This window comes from Elgaria multicarinata, chromosome 9, assembly GCF_023053635.1.
Source record: "Elgaria multicarinata webbii isolate HBS135686 ecotype San Diego chromosome 9, rElgMul1.1.pri, whole genome shotgun sequence".
Taxonomy (NCBI): domain Eukaryota; kingdom Metazoa; phylum Chordata; class Lepidosauria; order Squamata; family Anguidae; genus Elgaria; species Elgaria multicarinata.
Window position 1 is genome coordinate 17,585,032 of NC_086179.1, and position 20,050 is coordinate 17,605,081.

A 20,050-nucleotide genomic window follows, 5' to 3' on the forward strand; every position below is an offset into this window, starting at 1 on the left:
ACTAATGTCACATCTGCAGCATCCATACAAGTTAAGAACATAAGAAGAGCCCTGCTGGATGAGACCAAGGGTCCATCTAGTCCAGCACTCTGTTCACGCAATGGCCAACCAGCTGACGACCAGGAACCCACAAGCAGGACACGGGTGCAACAGCACTCCCTTGACCACGTTCCCCAGCAACTGGTGTATATAGGCTTACTGCCTCTGATACTGGAGGTTCAAGAGGAAATTGACCAATGGGCACCAATCAAAGGTAAGGTCCACACCAGGACTAGGCGGAAGCTATTAGTACTCTATCCTCCAGCTAAAGAAAAGTTGCTTTCTAATGCAAGGATGTTAATTGTATACACTTTTTTTTTTTTTTTACTTTTTTCCAAACACGGAACTTAGTTATTGGAGCATTGTCAGCACTTAAAGGCAAACCATTCAAGGTACATTAAGAGAAAACCAATTACAGAGAAAAGCCATCTCCTACTGTATTAAAAAGCTGACTAATTAATAGCATTCCAGGGAGACAACCAGCAACAGCAGTCTAAACGGTACCAAGTGTGCCCTGAGATTCTGCGAAAACCAATTAGAAAACACACAGATTTTGTTGTCAAGAACCAAACACACTTATTTTTTTTAACAAGATACACCATCTAAACCGACAACCCCTTGAGTTCTTTTTAACAATTCTGTTTGGAAATAATTAGAGCCATGGCACCCGCGTAGTTTCATTTCCCCTCCCCCATTTCACATTAAGTTAGACAATAGCGTGTTGGGGAACAGGAGGAATTATTTCTCACAATTTTCTTTTGCAGAAAGCTTTGTTTAAAAAAATCCAAAAAAAATCTGGAGATAATATCCACATGATTTTTGGTAGCCATTAACAAATTTGTGTAACAGGCTTAAATAAACCAAAAGCTTTTTTTAGGCAGCCACAAAATCAGAAAATGTGACTTCTTCCAACCTGGCTGGTAAAGGAGGAATAGATGACTCTGCCGTCACCTCCCACTGCATTCCCATGTTGGTCATGGAAGAAGAAACTTTCCTTCCTTGGCAGCTTGTGCAGAAACCAAGCAGGCCAGCGATGGAGGGATGGGACCTCTGCCAGCCTGTTTGTTTGCCAGCATGGAGTTCTATGCACTCGCCTGTATGGAATTCCTGGTCGCCTGTGGTGACCAGAAGACTGGGGCCTTAGCTAGACCTACCTGTTATTGCACGACGGAGGGGTGAAGATCTCGCAATGTTTTTATAGCGAGATTCCCCCTCTGTTTACATGCAGCGCGCGACAACCTCAGAGGGAGAGGCATCACGCCCGCCATTTTGTTTTGTTTTTTCTTGAAGGGGAAGATGCACAAGAGCGCTCATGCGCAAAACGTAAGTACTTTTTTAAAAAAAACTCCCCACTCCCACCACCCCACCCCTTGATGGGCGCAGTGCTCCTGAGGATCTCTGCGCCCCGTGCACAGGTTCTGGCTCCTCGCAAGGAACCGGGACAAACCGCGGTGCCTGGCCACACATTCTACACTAGCTGTGGCCGTGGTCTCAGGCTCGGCCTGGGACCACAGAAAAACCAGGCTCAAAGGGTAGGGATCATCTCTCCCTGATCCTGGGATCCCCTGTGCGTCATGTGGATGCACAGGGACAATCCCGGGGATCGCCCTGGGATTTCACCCCGTCTAGCTGTGGCCTTGGTAATTACAGGGCTGGGCTAAGACTGTCAAAGCTGTAACAATGTTTGCTCATGTGAGGTCAATGGGACTGTATCAATCCCTGCATCTCCAGGGTGGTCCCCCATTCACAATCACTCCAGGCCCACCTTCCCTCCTACCCTCTGCATGAAGGTGGCAATAGCATCACCAGAAACTATTTTCTCTGCAGTAAGTGATATTCTGGTTAAAGAATAACAGCTGTAGAAATCATGTTTTGGTGTATGTGGGGAGAAAAAAAAAGACCTGGGCAACTATGTAGGGCCAGTCCTACCATTAGGTAAAGTGAGGCAGTGGCGGCAGGGAGGGGACATGGTGTGATGAAAGGTGCTGGAGGACCCCCTAAACTGTCGGGAGATACAATGGAGGATGCTATCTTGTTGTCAGTGTGCAAATAAGATTCAACTATCAGTCTGATTGGCTTCTGTAGATGGAATGCGGGGTGGGGTGGGGAGGTGCCATCTTGTCCTCCACCTCAGGCAGCAAATGTCTTGGACCAGCCTTGCCCAGGTGGGTTTTACATCGGTTCAACCCCTAAACCTTGAAATTGCTCTGAAAATCTTAGCCAATTGTTTGCTTCTAAAATTCAAACACTACCAATTGTTTCGGTGTGTTCAGTTGTACTTAAAACACACAACTTGAAATATAAAACACTTAAATGACAATGATGGGCAGTATGACATACAACTGACCACTTCTTTGAGGACTCAACTAATGCTCACATTGGACCGTCAGAACTAATGCACACCTTCCCATTGGCCCATCAGAACTAATCCTCACCTTCCCATTGCCCCGTCAGAACTAAGGTTCTGTTAATGACAATGTCGATCTCTCTCGCCCCAGCTTCCACGGCTAGCCGGATCTCCTCTAAGCGGGTTTTCAGAGCTGTCTGTCCTGCTGGGAACCCAGTTGCCACTAAAAAGAAGGAAACAACAACGCATACAATGCATAACTTGGAGGTTATTAGAGCATCCGAGGTACGCTGACCAGCAACTATTGGTGCAAGCAGACGCACAGCAGTGGGCAGCAGCCGTCAGCACCAAACTCAGGTCACCACAGTCAAGGACAGTCCAGCCCAGCGTCTGCCATTCTTCAATTCCTTTTTCTTCCCCAACCGGAGGGAAAGTGTGGTCACATGAGGGCTAAGCTGTAAAGAAGCACCATAGATGAGACTACCCAATGTGCTTCAGTCTATGAATTTGGATCCAGATTCAGTCACACTTCAAGTAGACTCAGGCCTTAGCTAGACCTACCTGTTATTGCGCGATGGAGGGATGAAGATCTCGTGATGTTTTTATTGCGAGTTCCCTCCTCTGTTTACACGCTGCACACGACGACCTCAGAGGGAGAGGCATTGCACCCGCCATTTTGTTTTGTTTTCTTAAAGGGGAAGATGCGCACAAGCGCTCGTGCGCATAACGTAAGTACTTTTTAAAAATATATATATATTTTCTAGGGATGTGCTCCGCTCCGATTAGGAGTGTAGAAGCAGTAGCGGATTGGCCTGCTCCGCCTTACCCAGAGGCGGAGTAGGAGCGGACCGCGGACCCCCTAGAAGCAAGGCGAAGAGAAGCGGCCGTTTTTCGGAGCTCCGAGTTCAGGCGGAGCGCTCCGGTCGCCATCTTGAAAACATTTCGCCATAGGATTGCATTGCGGCAAATAATCGCGCATAACTACGTTGTTTTTGAAGCTATCATTCTGAAAATTCTTGTGCACAGAGAGTCGTGGATGGGGGTCATTTTGAGACCACTCTCAACTTTCTGCATCGTACGGGTCGCGGGCTATATTTTTGTGAAAATCGGGTCAACCGCGCGGCTCAAACTGCATTTTTGGCTTTTCGCCCATAGGATTGCATTGAGGGAAAGAATCGGGGATAACTGGGGGGGGGGGTTTAAGCTATCATTCTGAAAATTCTTGTGCACAGAGAGTCGTGGATGGGGGTCATTTTGAGACCACTCTCAACTTTCTGCATCGTACGGGTCGCGGGCTATATTTTTGTGAAAATCGGGTCAACCGCGCGGCTCAAACTGCATTTTCGGCTTTTCGCCCATAGGATTGCACTGAGGGAAAGAATCGGGGATAACTGGGGGGGGGGTTAAGCTATCATTCTGAAAATTCTTGTGCACAGAGAGTCGTGGATGGGGGTCATTTTGAGACCACTCTCAACTTTCTGCATCGTACGGGTCGCGGGCTAGAAGTTTTTAAAAAATCGGCGGGAAAAATACCTTTTTCAAAGGGCTGAGGGGCAGAGTCAGCTCCCGGTCATGATGATCCCAAAGTTGGAGGAGGGCATAGGCAAAACAGGTAACTTGGGATTTTGGGAAACTTCTCTTTCTTCATCTGAACGGGCTTTTCCCCGTGTTTTTTAACACACCTCGCAGGGATGTTGTGTGTGGGGTGCCCGATTTTCAAAAATTCGCCAAAAATCAGGGGATGATGGGATTGCTTTGAAACTTGGCGTGCGTGTGTATATCCCCATGAGGTGTCATGGTGCCAAACATGAGGTTTCTAACTTGAACAGAAAAAAAGTTGTATAATTTTTTAGCTTTCAATGCAAGCCTATGGGGGGGGGGGAAACGGAGCTCCGGATCCGGATCCGGAGCTCCGGGCGGAGCGGAGCGGAAGTGGGCGGAGCGGCCCGATCCGAAAAATGGCGGATCTGCAAGTGAAGCGGAGCGGGGGGTCCGTGCACACCCCTAATATTTTCCCCACTCACCCCACCCCACCCTCGATGAGGAGATCTGTGCCCCGTGCGCGGGTCCCAGCTCCTCATGAGGAACTGGGAAAAACCGTGGTGCCCGGCCACACATTCGGGATCAGCCCAGGACTGTGGAAAAAACGGGCTCAAAGGGTAGGGCGAGATCCCAGGGCAAGGGAGGGATCATCCCTCCCTGATCCCGGGATCCCCTGTGCGTCATGTGGATGCACAGGGACGATCCCGGGAATCGCCCTGGGTTTCTCCCCGTCTAGCTATGGACTAAGTGAAATCAATGGGACTTAAGTCAGCCACAACTAAATTAAGTGCCATTGATTTCAATGGGTCTACTCGGAGTATGAGTAAATCTGGATCCAACCCATGGTGTTCACAGCTCACACATCGCCTTCATTTGCCATTTCTATCCCTTTTGGTGCATGAATGAATTTGTAAATGTCTTCCGTCTTCCCGTAAACAATAAAGGGTTTTTCTTAATAACTCTTAACATTATTTATTACAGAAATGTCTATCCCCCCTCCGTTTCAGCAATGTGCACTTAAGATCGCTTAAGTTAACTTATGCCAGCACTGCATCAGTGGTACGTATTCTCTTATACCAGGGCTTCTGGAGGCCCACTGTTCTGATCAGCCCTAGCCAGCAAAGTCGATGATGAGGGAACATGGGACTTGTAGGCCAAAACATCAGGAGGGATGCAAGTTGCCCACCCTTTCCTTATACTAACATGACACCACCCGCATAAAGAGAAAATTCAGAGGATTCACCAGCGTGGTCTGGAGGAGCAGATCCCATACTTACTCAGGCGTAAATCCTACTCCCAGTGACACCCAGTTCTAAGGGGGAATGATCACAGAGATCAGGCCTATGCACCATGAGCTTCCATTTGAATGTACACCCGACACATGGACATAAAGCAGGTGTTGAGAGCAGAGGCGATCCTGATATACCACCCACTTTTGCGGGGAGGGTGGGTGAGCTCCAGATATCGTTGGACTCCAATATTGGTGGGGTGGGGAGGGAATGTTACTGTTCACAAAAGCAGTTTAGACTCCCCTTTTGAAATACAGATAAAAAGCTTACCTGAAGCTACTGGGATGTCACAGCCTGCAGCCTTGAGTGCCTTAACCGCATCTGCTACTCTAGCTGGATAGACACAAACAGCTGCAGTAGTAATACCTATAAAGAAATTACAGTCAAGTGTTGTGGGTACTGCCGTCTTCCTGTAGGAAGTACCAAACACGGGTACCTCTGTTGGTGCCTGCCAGCTTCCTGTCCCCCCAGATTTTTTACATTTTAAAAAATATCATCTCTCTTTTCTCGCTCGTGATGGTTTTTCTAGATGGATGTGACGGGCTTTGCCAAGTCATGCTGTCTTTTACTGGTTCAGGAATTTCCTGAGTATTGAGCCTGTTTTAAGTGTGACTGCTTTCTGGATGTTGGTGTGGATATATTTTAGTAGGCCCAGTTTCTGAAGGTTTTCCATAAAAAAAAAAAGGTTGATGTGATACCAGTGATTGATGTGACTAATGGAATAATTGTAATCTTTTCCTGTTGACATAGTTCTTTAATTTCCATAGCCAGTGGTGTATACTTTTCTCTCTTTTCCTCTTCCTATTCTACAGCATTTTTGTCATGAAGTTGTTGTTGTTGTTGTTATTATTATATAACAATAATAATAATCTGCAAAACAAAGAGGCCATGGGCCCCAGAGGCATTTTTTAAAAATAAGTTCGCCAAGTAGCTACTGCCCAATGCTTCATTTTGAAGTGTGCCAAACCCCCAGAAAAAAAGAGAGAAAAGGACAGAAAAAAGTAAGCTGGGGGTTGAGAGGTATGAGGGGAAGTGTTCTGCCTGTGTTTTGTCTTTTCTTGTGTGTGTATTAGCTTTGTTGTTGTTTATTTAAATTACTTTTAGGGCAGCTTTAAGGGTAAAACCCTCTCTTTGTTCTAGTGTGTGTTTTGGCTAGATTTATGTCACTTTTCTTGCCAATTTGCCTTCTGGGAAATGAATGGTTTGAGACAGGCCATGCCCACCATGGCGGTCATTTTGTGACACCCTCCCCCTCGGCATCCATTTTGTGGGAGTGCCCACGAGCCTCTCTCAAAAGTTCCAAATATGCCCATTGGCCCAAAAAGTTGGGGACCCCTTCTGTAGGTCCTGACCAAAATATGGTACAGTAACTCTCATTCTTAATAGACTTTTGGGGACGGTCTTACCGTACGGAAAAGCGAGGCTTTTCTCAATCAAACATTAGCAGGTAGCAAATTGTCAATTATTTGGTTTATTAATATCTTGACTACTGTGGGTTGCATCATGCTTGAGAGGATACTGGCAGCACAGGCGCAGGGGCTCTTGGAAGATGTGGAGTATCTGGACCCATTTCAGCCTACAGTGAGGCCTAAGTCTTGCTTGGTCATCCTGATGGATGACCATTATTGGAAAAGCAGCAGAGGAAGTCCAACCCGGTTGCTTCTCCTTGATCTCGCATTTACAATCTGAAGTTATCGAAATGAGATCGCCCCAACGTTTCAGTAGAAAACAATCAGATGGCAGAGGTCAAGTTGAGAAAAAAGATACACAAACACAGCTCCTGCTTTGATCAGATTTGCATGATGTCAATACAACCAAGGTTTCATTACTGTCAAGTACAACTTGCTGTTACCTTTATCATGCATGTTCACAGCTTGCAACAGATCCTCTCTGATGGGATGCTTGGCTTTGTAACACAACCTGCAGACGTTGGAGGGGGTGTCATCGCCTGAAAGCGTGGTGAGGTCGATGCAGGTGACGGCCCTTAGCAGCCAAGCTGCCTTTATCAACAACAAAAACAACAAGAAGTTGTTAGAAAAATCCCTTCCCATTTAGCTGTGTGGCTGGCAAAAATTTGGGACGGTGAGGCTTAGTTCAGACGTGTTCAGTGGCCCTAGTGAATGAACTACAATGAGCATCAGACTCACAATGGCCTCTTCTACTCTCCACTTTCGCATGCCAGAATCAGAACAGAAGCTCCTGCTTCCAAATTTACACAAGCTACATTTTACATTCTTGACTTAAAGAGCAATCCTATGCCATTTAGATAGAAAAAAGTCCTACAATTCCCAGAATTCTCCAGCCAACACTGCTGGCTGGGGAATGCTGAAATTGTAGGACTTCTTTCTGTCTAAATATGCATAGGGTCGCATACTTAAACAATTAACTTAAACAACTGTGGAATTATTAGAGGGATATGTTATCCATCTATTATTTGAAACCTTGTATCTCTGCACTGGGGGATTACTTTAATGTATATTGGGGAGCGGAATTAAATAATTTTTAAAACCCCATGGCTACGACTAATCCAAAGCTAAAGCATTTTTAAGTCCCACTGATAACAATGGAAGGGTTACTCACACGCTACATACTTTCCCACTGAGATATACTGTATGTGGGAGGCAGAAATGTATTACCTAGACTACATTGTGCCCGTTGCCGTTAATAAAAAAATAAATAAGTAAGATGCCTTCCAAAACTTAACACAATGCTAAAAATCATTACAATCCAAAGTTCATTAGTCATTAAAAACACAAAATTAAAACAGTGAACAACATATACAAGCTGTTTTTGGGTTTGTTTGTTTTTACAGAAAACCTGGAATGGTTGTTTAGCCTGTAATCCAAACGAGGGATCATGGCTTGTTACATCCTTTGCAAGACAGAATTGCAAACCAGGCTTTGTTCATGCCATATGATTCCTGGCTTGTACGGGATGCAACAACCAAGGATCCCTGGTTTGGTGGCATGGTTAAATAAACCATTCCTGTTTTGTTTAGTGGTCATGCTAGTGGGAAGGAGACAGGTGGGAGTGAACAGATACATGCACCAGTATGCAATTCATTCACGGTAAGGCAGGATTCTCCAGAAACGTGGTCTGCCATAACATCCACTTCAGAATTTTCAAAACCTTAAAGAAGCCACTTTATAACAGCTAGTTATAGAAGAGAATTTCCAGTACTGAGACCAAACTATTCTTGCTGCAATCAAAAGGGTCATGATTAGGTTTGAAACTCCTAGGTCTTTCGACTTAATAATGTTTAATGAGCCAGTTCAGGTGTTATGCTAAACCACAGTTTAGTGTTACAAGAATGAGCCTCAGTGAGCTTCATCTTTTGCTCTCCACTCTCTCCTGCACTCAGTAATTGGTTTCCATTGTTTTAGATAAGCCTCAATTGAGTGAGTCATCTGAACCCTAAACAGTGGTTAATATTAACTATGGTTAGTGGAAATAAGCCAACTTTGTGAACCCCAGTTTGAAGCTGGCTGCTATTTTCTCACCATAGTTAGGATTAACCCCAGTTTGTTCAGGTTCAGAAAACACAGTTAATCTAAAGTGGAAATGAAAACTTTTGAACTCCTCATGGCCACCCCAGAAGAAGGTGGGGGAGGGAGTCATACAAGAGAAGCAAACCATGGTTTAGCATTACATAGAAACCAGCTTAGTGAGTGGCTCAAATTGTAATCTGTAACTTGCTATCCTTAAAATAGCTACATTCCTGTTAAGAACTTTCCCAAACATTTTACCCTAGTGTATAGAGCTGAAAACAAATGCTGTTTTTAGTGTATTTCCTCCACCCCACTGTTTATTAAAGATTCATAACACTCTCTTAAAGGTTTTGCTATGAAGTGCTTCCGTATGTTTATTTTAACGCAGAAAAGGGATAAACTAGATTTTTGTTGTAACTAAATTTCCAGTTTAAATTTCCAACTAAAATAAACTGAAGAAGAAAAAGAGAGCGATCAGTTGCTAGGAAAAGGATTCTAGCCTCCTCACTTGCAAAACGAGTTGTGAAGACAGATGTAGTAAAAACAGTTCCAAGAATTGGTGTAAATTGGAGAGGGGTGTTTTTTGCTTAATTGAGAAGTTATTTTTGCAGAAGAAACTGAGCTATAAGTCTTTATCTACATCACAGGTGCAGAACACCAAGCCCGGCGCCAAATCTGGGCTTCTGGGGTTGTGTTGCCCCCAGCTCTTTAACGTATTGGAAATTTATATGTTTACAGCCATGGGGAGTTCCAGCCAGCCTGGAACTTAGCAGCCTGGAATAGACTAGCAGGGACTTCCCTTTGGGCGGGAGTTTTTTCTCATTTTTAACCTAGTCAGCAAAGGGGTCCAGAGGCCCAGGCAGAGCATACTCCGTTTTTACCAGGCCTCACTCCTTTCTATGCAGCATCCATTACTTATTTCCCACTAGGTTACCTCTTTAGTTTTCTGTGGACTGTGAGTTATCATTCTTTATTGCTTTGTTAAAGAAGACTGTTAAATAAATATTTGTTGGATTCAAAGAGAGGCTTGAGTTAAACTGGCTGAAGGGTGCCTATTGCGCAGGGCACATAGGCAGGGAGACAGCACAGGGGTTCTCTAAATGGCCATCTTCTTTCTCCCAGCCTCTGATAGTTGGCGGTTTCCCAGCTTTTATACATTATTTTCACCTTTCTAAAAGAATTTCAAAGAATTCCTAAGCCACCTTTCATTGCACACTAGACAAGTTCAAGATCTGAACATCAAACATTGACTCTGGCCTGCTTGCCCAGGCTGCCTGTACATTTTTGAGCCCATTTCAAGATGCTGGTTTTACTTTTACAAGGCTCAGGGCTACAATATTTGATGGAGTGCCTCTCCCAGTATGAACCTACCCGTATACTACGATCATCATCTGAGGCTCTCCTTTGAGAGCCTCCTCTAAGGGAGGCTTGGAAGATGGCACCAAGGGAGAGGGCCTTCTTAGTGGCGGCACCCTGATTCTGGAACACTCTCCCCAGGGAAGCCCTGCCTGGCAACAACATTGTCACATTTTCAGTGCCAGGTTAAGACCTTCCTCTGCTCCCAGGCATTTGATAGGTTATGTTAAGGTTTTTAACGGGTCCTGAGATTGATTGTTGATTGTTTAATATTGCTATATTTTTGTAGTACTGATTTTATATTATGTTATTATGTTTTGGGGGTATTAAATATTGTAAACTGCCCAGAGAACTTTGTTTATTGAACAATACAGAAATGTAATAAATGAAATAAATTAAATTAAAAGTTCTATAGAAACTGTATTTATTGTTCTAATTTATCCTGTCCTTCCTTCAAGGAGCTCAGAGCAGTATAGATGGCTCATCCTCCCTCACTTTTATCCTAACAACAACCCTGCAAAGTAGGGTATGCCAAGAATATATAAATGGCCTGAAATCATGCAGTGAGGTTTCGCTGGATGGGAATTTAGACCGGGATGTCCCCATCCCTAGTCTAAGCATTAAACCACACTGGATCTTGAAGAATAATATCAGCAACCTAGTTCATCATGAAGACTAGCCACAAAGTTCACAAATCAGTCTACACAATAAGGCCATGATTCAGAATTAAGGGCGCTCAAATCCACTAGGCTGATGCATATTTTACTCTGTGTATTTGATTATGGCCTAAAACCATGCAACCTATAAAATAATACCCGGAAAGTGAAATTGCAAGTAACAAGCAGTAAAACAAAATGTCACTGGCAAATATAAGACGTGCTATAAAGGCAAGTCAAAATCGACAGGGGCTTGCGTTATATGTTAACTACTTAAAAAATAATTGGGGGAGTAAGATTATTGCTTTTGAAGAGAGTACTGTCGGAAAAGCAGAATAAATGTACCATTTTGGATAATGCACACTCCTTCCCACTCATGAATAAAGATAACTTTAATTAATTTGTGGTTTTGCCAGTCTTGAGGTGTTGCCTCCACCCACGCAGAAATTCGTTTGGATAAAGAAATCATCTTTTACTAGCCCATCATTGCTCTCTTTTAATCATTCGTTTTTGATGACGATACGGGCAAGCCCCATCTTTTAAATGTACAGACATCTCGAATGAAATTCAATATTAAAACCCACGGAGGAAGAATGGCTGTTTTAGAAAGACGAGAGCAGAATACTCAAGGAAAGAGGCCTTACCTGCCAATTCTTTTTCACAGGCCGTTGCGTCTGGATTTGTGCCGCACGTCTCAGAACAGCTGGTTGATTCACCCGAACTCGAGCGAGCCAACTGAGTTCTAGGAAGAAAAATGCCCAGTTCTCTTCAGTGCATTTTTAAAGGATGTTCATGCTGCTTGCTATCTGCCTCACAATTTAAAACAAGGGTAACTCTTTCGATCTGACTAACGCTGGTCCTACCAGCTAGCAAAAAAAAAAAGAAGCCAACCCAGAGTACAAAATTCTGTTCCACCCTATCCTAAGCTATCAAGTATTAGTTCTGTATGACTCAGGATCAAGGTCTGCCACCAAATCATTTACGCTCCACATCTCAATTATAAAAACAACACTTAAAACAGTTTACAACTGTTAAAACCACCATATATTTTTTTAAAGGGGGGATCATTGTCACTACAGCAAAATAGAGACATGAGAGAATATATACATCCTTAAAAGTAGGAATTCATAAAAAGTCTTCAACCCAAAGAGAAAGAGAAATATCATGGCCAGATGGATTCATTATATGCAGTTTAGCGCTACATCCCACCTTAAACTGTGATTAATCTTAACTATGGTTTATTGAAACAAACCAACTTCACAAATCATGGTTTGAGATTGTCTTGTTTCAATAAACCATAGTTAAGACTAACCAGTTTGTCTAAATTCAGATGTAATGATAAAAGTTAAAGGAAACACTTCTCCTCAGAGCTACACCAGGACGAAGAGAAGAGTGGCCAAGGCTCATTCAAGTTACTCTAAATATAGATTCGCTCAGGGGTGCACAACCTGCGGTCCCTCAAGACCTTTCTTACAGCCCCCAGGATTGCCCCGAAAGCTGGTGAATTCCCTGCTGCCTGTACCTCCACTCCCTTCCCTAGGTTCCTCATACAGTTTGATCTTTTCCTGACGAAACTGGCAGTGAGGAAACAACGGACTGTACCAGTATCGCTGGAAGAGGGTGTCTACACTACCTCTCAGATCCTCATGCAGGTCATTTGTGTGAACATGTGTGTCTGCATGTGCGCGCACACACATCTGGCATCTGATCTAGCATCACATGCAGCCCTCAGGGCCAAAGAAATTGTGCAACTGCCTTAGCTAAACTGCAGTTTGGCATTACATCCAAACACAGCTAGTGTGGCTTAACCTGGTTTGTTTGGGGGCTGCTACTGAGGGTGAACTTCATTTGGGGCTAGCTACACTGATGCTTACTACTAAATCTGCTTAAAAACAATAGATATGGGGCAATATATAAACCTGAAATAAAATCCTTGTTGTTCTTTCTTGTATTGTGTTGTCAGGGTCTACTTTAAGAATCACTAGGGCTTGTCTGACCTTAGCATATTATTGCATCTATTGGTTTGCAATGTTTTTGAATATCGAGAACGTATGAGGGTTTTTTATTTGCCTAGGGATGAGCAAGCTATGGCCTTCCAGATCTTGTTGAACTACAACCCCTATCATCCTCCACCAGCAGAGACAATGGTCAGGAAAGATGGGAGTTGTGGTTCAACATCATATTGAAGGCCACAAGTTGCCCACCCCTGTCCTACCGATATGTTCACCTTATATTTATGTGAACTTTGGTGATACTTTTTTTAAAAAATCAAACACGTAAGAACATAAGAAGAGCCCTGCTGGATCAGACCAAGGGTCCATCTAGTCCAGCATTCTGTGCACACAGTGGCCAACCAGTTGTTAACCAGGGACCCACAAGGACCCATGTTCCTCCCACCCATATTCCCCAGCAACTGGTGTATATAGGCTTACTGCCTCGGATACTGGATTTAGCACATAGCATCAGGACTAGAAGCCATTGATGGCCTTCTCCTCTAGAAATTTATTCAACCCGCTTTTAAAGCCATTCAAATTGGTGCCCATCACCATATTTGTGGTAGTGAATTCCATAGTTTTACCATGCACTGTGTGAAGAAGTCCTTCCTTTTATCAGTCCTGAATTTCCCACCAATCAGCTTCATGGGATGACCCCGGCTTCTAGTATTACGGGAGAGGGAGAAAATGTCTCCCTATCCACATTCTCCACACCATGCATAATTTTGCACACGTCTATCATGTCTCCCCTTAGCCTCCTTTTTTCCCAGCTAAACAATCCCAACTGTTGTAGCATTCCCTAATAGAAGAGATGCTTCAGTTCCTTGATCATTTTAGTTGCCCTTTTAAGCACTTCTTCCAGCTCTACAATATCTTTTTTAGATGTGGTGACCAGAACTGTTTAGAAATAATGATGTCTTATTTTGATATGTTATTGTCATGTTATTATCCAGTTCTGATGCTGTTTTGTACTGCTTTGGGGACAGTTTACTGTGGGAAAGTAGCATACAAATAAAATGAGGATAACAACGATGGTTATCAGATCTCAAAATGGATATTGTAGAACTGGAAAAGGTGCAAAAAAAGGGTAACCAAAATGATAGGGGACTGAAGCTATTCTCCTGAGAGGAACAATTACAACATCTGGAGGATATGATAGAGGTTTATAGAACCATGCATGGTGTGAAGAGAGTGGACAGAGAGCAGTTTTACTGCCTCTTTCATATTTACTCATGTATTTATTTAATGATATTTATTAATCGCTTATATTAAAGAAATTTATAAGCGACCTACAAAAACAAGTCTTCGTACAGAGGACCTGTTGGAAAAGGTATGTTTTAGTAGGCACCAAAAAACCATAACACTTGGAACCTGCCTAATTTGTAGTGGTAGGGACTTTCAGAGAGTGACACTCAAGGCCCTACTCCAAGCCATGATGGACTGAACTTCCTAAATTTTTGTGAACCGCCCAGAGAGCTCCGGCTATTGGGTGGTATAGAAATGTAATAAATAAATAAATAAATCTTAGATACCACCAGGAGGGTACCTCCTGATGAGCACAGTGATCAAGCAAGCCAACAGCGTATCAGGTGATCTCTTAAGTATCGTGGTCCTCAATTGCTTAGGACTTCATAAACAAGTACCAAAACCTTAATCCTGGCTCAATAGCATATAGGCAGCCAATGCAATTCCCTCAGCATCAGCATAGTTTGCTGGCAATAAGCCGTTTACATTACCAACCAGGCTACCGCATTCTGCACCAGCTGCAGCTTCTGGACCAACCTTAGGGACAGTCCCACATAAAGAGCATTGCAGTAATGTAGTTTTAGGGTTACCAATGCACGGATCACAATGGTAAAGCTATCCCTGCCAATAGTCATAGTATCCCTATCTTGTTGTAATACTAGACCCAGGGTCATTCAATGGAGCTGAATGGCTGGAGATCCAGGAGATGAAAGGAAGGACTTCTTCACACAGCACATAGATAAACTATGGCATATACTACCACAAGACGTAGTGACGGCCACCACTTTGGATAGCTTCGAAGGGGGATTAGACAAATACATGGAGGAGAAAGCTATCAATGGCTGCAAGTCCTGATGGCTATGTGCTACCTCCAGTATCAGAGGCAGTAAGCCTATGTTCAACAGTTACTGTACAACATGAAGATGCTATTGCACATGTGTCCTACTTGTGGGTCCCGGAAGCATCTGGATGGCCACTATGGGAAACAAGACACTTGACTAGATCAGCCTTTGGTCTGATCCAGCAGGGTTCTTCTTATGCCATCCCACAAAAGCAGCCCTTCTGTTTAAAATAAGTACACAAAGGAAGTATACTGAATCACCTGGCCAGTTATAACTTTGTAAACCTAGCCTAAGTATGAGGGTGGGGTGAGGGAGGAAAAGAGAGCTCTTCATTAATTTACAAAAATGTAAACTCCTGCTGACTCCTTGCTTGCCATTGGCACATGGTAAGAAGCTATTAACAACCCTTGTTGACTAAATTTTTCTTCTTCTTTTCTCCATTTCACAAATAATGTTGTTTTCTTACACACATATTATTCCCATGTAGGCAAAACACACATTCACTCACACACACACACACACATAGCCATCCCTTGTGAGTTGTACGTAGAACATTCACCTTTCCATACCCAGGTCAGAAAACTAGTTAAAAACACACACACACCACATGTGTGAATCATCTGAAGTGTCTGCCGAAGGAAAACGACATGTAAATTCATTAAACTTGGAGCGTGAATACTACCGTTTTTAATATGTCATCTGCTCCATCTAAATATTCATAGGGCTTCAGGGATAAAAGTAATTAAAGCAATTAAACTACAGTTAATTAGCCAACTTTCTTTAATTCTCCCCTAGAAAAAAATGTTTTTCTTCCTCTGAAGGCATGTCACACACATACACACACACACATATATATATCTTCAAAACTGTATTTAGAAGTTTCATGGGGAAGCCAATCTTTTTTGCTTGTCTTTTTTTACTTTAGGCTACTTTCCCCATTATGCCTCAGGGTATGAGAGCATGTTTGGTGTTATGCCAAAGACAAAGGCAGGCTAATATCAGGACTTTGAACATGGTTGCTACAGAGTACACATGAATTGTTTTAATCGGTGTAAAAGGATGATGACCCATGCAGCAACAGTTCAGGAAACGTTTACTCAAATTGCTAGTGATGAAATACTACACATCTTGATCAAGCTACCTTGATAATATGTCCCCCAACGTTAGTAACCTGACTGCCCACAGATGTCCTTTTAGCCATTGGTAGCATTTTAATGGCCTGAAACTGGCGTCCCCAACCTTTTTGGTTCAACGGGCACAGTTGGAATTTTGAGAGAATGTTGTAAATGTCTCACAAAATGGCTGCCATGAGGGTGGGGGGTCTTACTCATTCATAAAATGGCTGCCATGATGGGGTGGCTCACTCATTTTCCAGAAGGCAAATTGGTGAGGTTGAAAGTAAAGTAACTTGCCCAAGAACCTGAGTCCAAGACAGATGTTGGAGTCTGAGCTCCAAACCACAAAACCACTCTTTTAAACCCAAATAAAGATGTTCCTGGTCACTGGAGGGCAGAACTTCACTACGCAGTATGTCAGCATCCTAATTAAAAATAACAGTAATTTTAAAATCTTGAGAAATAAAATTAAAATCTTTTTGTGATATGTGGATGTATATACCTTTAAAAGGCCTGTAGCTGCTAGTCTCCAGGTCTTCATCGAAGGCCTGGGCAGGGCCTCTGTTTCGGCCACTTAGTGTTGTGGGCTTTGCTACGGGGTTTTGGAGTGTCACTGTTCTAGGAGGTTTTAGTAATAAAGGAATCCAGCAAGGAAAAGACTCTGAAGTTATTGCCTGGTAGTCTAGGGGCAAGTGGCAGGCTGAGCAGGTAAGCTCACCTGTATAGTCCCTATGCCTGAGAGATACTACATGGTGTCAGAAGTGGGACTCTCCCCTTCAGGAATCCACTTGAAGAGGGGTTTTAGTGCCCGCAGCCATATTGGAATAAAACATGGAGCATTTTAAACCTCCTTCTGAGCTAAGCTTTATTGAGAACTTAAGAGAAAATGAGAGGAAATGGGAACAGAGACTACAAGTATACCTTACAGTTACAAAAGCAGAGAAAGAGTCAGAAGACTACAAAATTGCTGTAATGCTGCACTGCATAGAAGAAAAGGCTTTAGAAATTTACAACACCATTCCTAATATCTATGCAGATCCTGAAAGTCAGACACTAGAAGAAGCCCTTGCTGCATTCAAAACTTATTGTGAGCCCAGGAGAAACCCTGTTTTTGAACAGTACCAGTTCTAGCAGCTTCCTTATAATGAGGAAGCAAGCATAGACTGTTTTGTTACAGCCCTTAGAAAAAAATCTCAGCATTGTGAATTTAGAACCTCCACAGACCTGATGCTTAGAGACAAAATTGTTTTCAGCATCTCAGACAGCAAGCTTAACACTTTCTAAGTGTTCTTTGAATGCCTGGTGGGGAAATAGCTTCTGAAGGAGGATTTTCTTGGACACCACCTCCTTTCCCCTGACTGACAACCATTTGGGTCCCGTCCCCCCGATTCTAAAAGGTTGGGAAGCCTCTCTTAAGTCTTAGCTAATGACAATAAGAGCTTTAAGCTAAAATACGACGGAATTTTTTGTATTTTGGCCCTTTTGCCCCACTGGAACATGCCTCCCCCTCAGAGCTTCTCCAACCAAAATTGAATTCAGCCATTTGTCTGAAAGAAGCTCCTTGTCCCTTGACCCGAAAGGCAAATAATTTGACTTGTTATAAGTCAGTTTTCTGCATCTTCTGTGTGAGTGGCTATTTACAAGCATGCCTATATTTATTAAATTTATTTATTTATTAAATTTAGATACCGCCCCATAGCCGAAGCTCTTTGGGCGGACATAAGATTGTGTTCTTAGGTGACACTTATTCTCCAAGGAACAAACCAATTAATAGTATAAGGACATTTTTTCCTTATTTTTGGTGAGAGCTGGAGCTACAATACCTACATCTTAGAAGGGTCTTCCAAAGCCCACCACAAGGCTTGGTATAAAAAGTCACATTTAATTATGGATAAATTAAATCAAGTGCAACTTCAGAAGGAAAGAGAGTGAAGGGATAGCAAGACCATTATTAGGACAGCCAGGATTTAAGCCACCTTATATTCTAATGGCAAACTCATTGAGTTCCCATCCTTATGTAGTCTAGTACTATGTAATCTAGTACTATTATTGTAACCTTCTTCTCAATGGCCTTTCTTCTTCTCACATTAGTTCATTGGTTTCTGTTCACCACTCTGCTGCTAAGATCATCTTCTTGGCTCGCCGCTCTGACCATGTTACTCCACTTCTGAAATCTCTTCATTGGCTTCCAATTCACCTCAGAATCCAATATAAACTTCTCCAGTTAACCTACAAAGCTTTTCAATGTCTAGCTCCTTCCTATCTTTCCTCTCTCATCTCACGCTATTGCCCCGCTCGTGCTCTTCTGATGCCATGTTTCTCACCTGCCCAAGGGTCTCTACTTCCCTTGCTCGGCTTCGTCCATTTTCTTCCGCTGCCCTTTACGCCTGGAACGCTCTTCCAGAACATTTGCGAACTACAAGTTCAATCACAGTTTTTAAAGCTCAGCTAAAAACTTTTTTTTCTAAAGCTTTTAAAACTTGATTTTGATCTGACTTTTATACTGTTAGTTTTACTCTACCCTGTGCCTGTTTGGTGCATTCTCTTCCCCTTATTGTTTTATTATGATTTTATTAGAATGTAAGCCTATGCGGCAGGGGTTTGCTATTTTATTGTTTTACTCTGTACAGCACCATGTACACTGATGGTGCTATATAAATAATAATAATAATAGGAATTGTTTGTAATATTGCATTTTAAATGTGATTATAATATTTGTATGTGAACCACTTAGGGGGTTTATTATATTTAGCAGTAAGTATCACACATCAATAAGCACCGTCCAGGCACAAGAGGGAAGGATCAGCAAGTTTGGGTTACAATCTTAACCACACATATTCCATTGAATACGGAGTCTGTTACACCTAGACAAATTTGCAGCCCAAATACATAAGAACATAAGAAGAGCAGTGCTGGATCAGACCGAGGGTCCACCTAGTCCAGCACTCTGTTCACGCAGTGGCCAACCACAAGGACCCACGTTCCTCACACCCATGTTCCCCCAGTAAGTGGTGCATATAGGCTTACTGCCTCTGATAACAGCCCTGCTGGGTTTGTTCAGCATATCAGACTTCAGAAGCCCAGGTTCAAATCCCGACTCAGCCAGAAGCCTTGGGTCATTCCATTCCGCTAGCTCTGAGCCTAACCTACCTCACTGAGTTGTCCTGAGGGTTAAGACCACCTCGGGAGCTCTGAGCAACTTGGGAGTAAAAGCCCGGGGTGAAAACTTGATAGGCATGTGCAATCGCCCAAGTTGCACATCCTATTGCGATCAGTGGGGATTAAGTCACTATACATAACACGGCACTGTCGGCTACAATCTATAGACAAATATAGATGATTGAGGATCCTGAAAGCAAAGCCTCCCCTCCTGCATCCATGAGCCACGCTGACGCGCCTGCGATGTGCGCAAAGTCCACGGCTGCTGCCTTCTCCTTACCCAACTCCGTCCCCGGGTTCCGAGAAGCCATGATCGCGGCAGGCGCAAAAGCCAAACCCGTATCTCCTTCCAGGGCAATGTGCTTTCAGAGCTTCCTGGTTACGCCTCTTCTCTTTCTCCTCCTCCTCCCCTTCCTGCCATTTCATCACCTTCAGTATCCCCCCCGGGTAAAAGCGTTTTGCGAAGTCTTGGAAAGGGCGATTTTTATGTTTATTTTATTGCTCCGCTTGCAACGTGTAAAGAAAGCTCGCACGCTTCAGCGGTTCAAAACAGATCGTTTGTAGGTTTGGTGTTTACATCTGAAACTGTGAGTGCTTGAACCGTTCTACCCAAAGACCAGGATTTAGGCTGCAACCTTATGCTCATTTTTTTTTGCAGTAGGCCCCATTGAACTCAATGGGACTTAGCTCTGAGTAAACCTGCATAGGACTGCAATGCTCAAGACTTAATAAAAGAGCCCGATCCGATGCCTGCTTAACGAGATGGTAAGACCCACTTATAGCCATGTGGCTTTCTTCCAAGTGAGCGTGCAGATAGAATGGTAACGGAATTAGTCTGTTGAAGCAAAAACAAATGTCTTGTAGGCTAAGGTTGTGTGAATCCTAAACACGTATATTTTGCCTGGAGCTTATAGCTGAGTAAATTAGAGCGGCCACTTACACATCATCCAGAGGACAAAAGGGGGCACAATTTGCATA

General features: G+C 43.4%; 1 protein-coding gene across 1 annotated transcript in view; it reads right to left on the reverse strand.

Annotated features, from left to right (window-relative positions):
• Window positions 1-19,439, reverse strand: part of DERA (deoxyribose-phosphate aldolase) — a 53,805-nt gene extending 34,366 nt beyond the window's left edge. The window contains exons 1-5 of the mRNA XM_063134418.1: window positions 19,353-19,439; window positions 11,362-11,459; window positions 7,070-7,217; window positions 5,488-5,583; window positions 2,475-2,609 (exon numbers count right to left, since the gene is read on the reverse strand). Of these exons, the coding sequence (XP_062990488.1) occupies window positions 2,475-2,609; window positions 5,488-5,583; window positions 7,070-7,217; window positions 11,362-11,459; window positions 19,353-19,383 (508 nt within the window). The 5' untranslated portion in view covers window positions 19,384-19,439. The remainder of the gene's footprint in view (window positions 1-2,474; window positions 2,610-5,487; window positions 5,584-7,069; window positions 7,218-11,361; window positions 11,460-19,352) is intronic.
• Window positions 19,440-20,050: the final 611 nt, after the last annotated feature.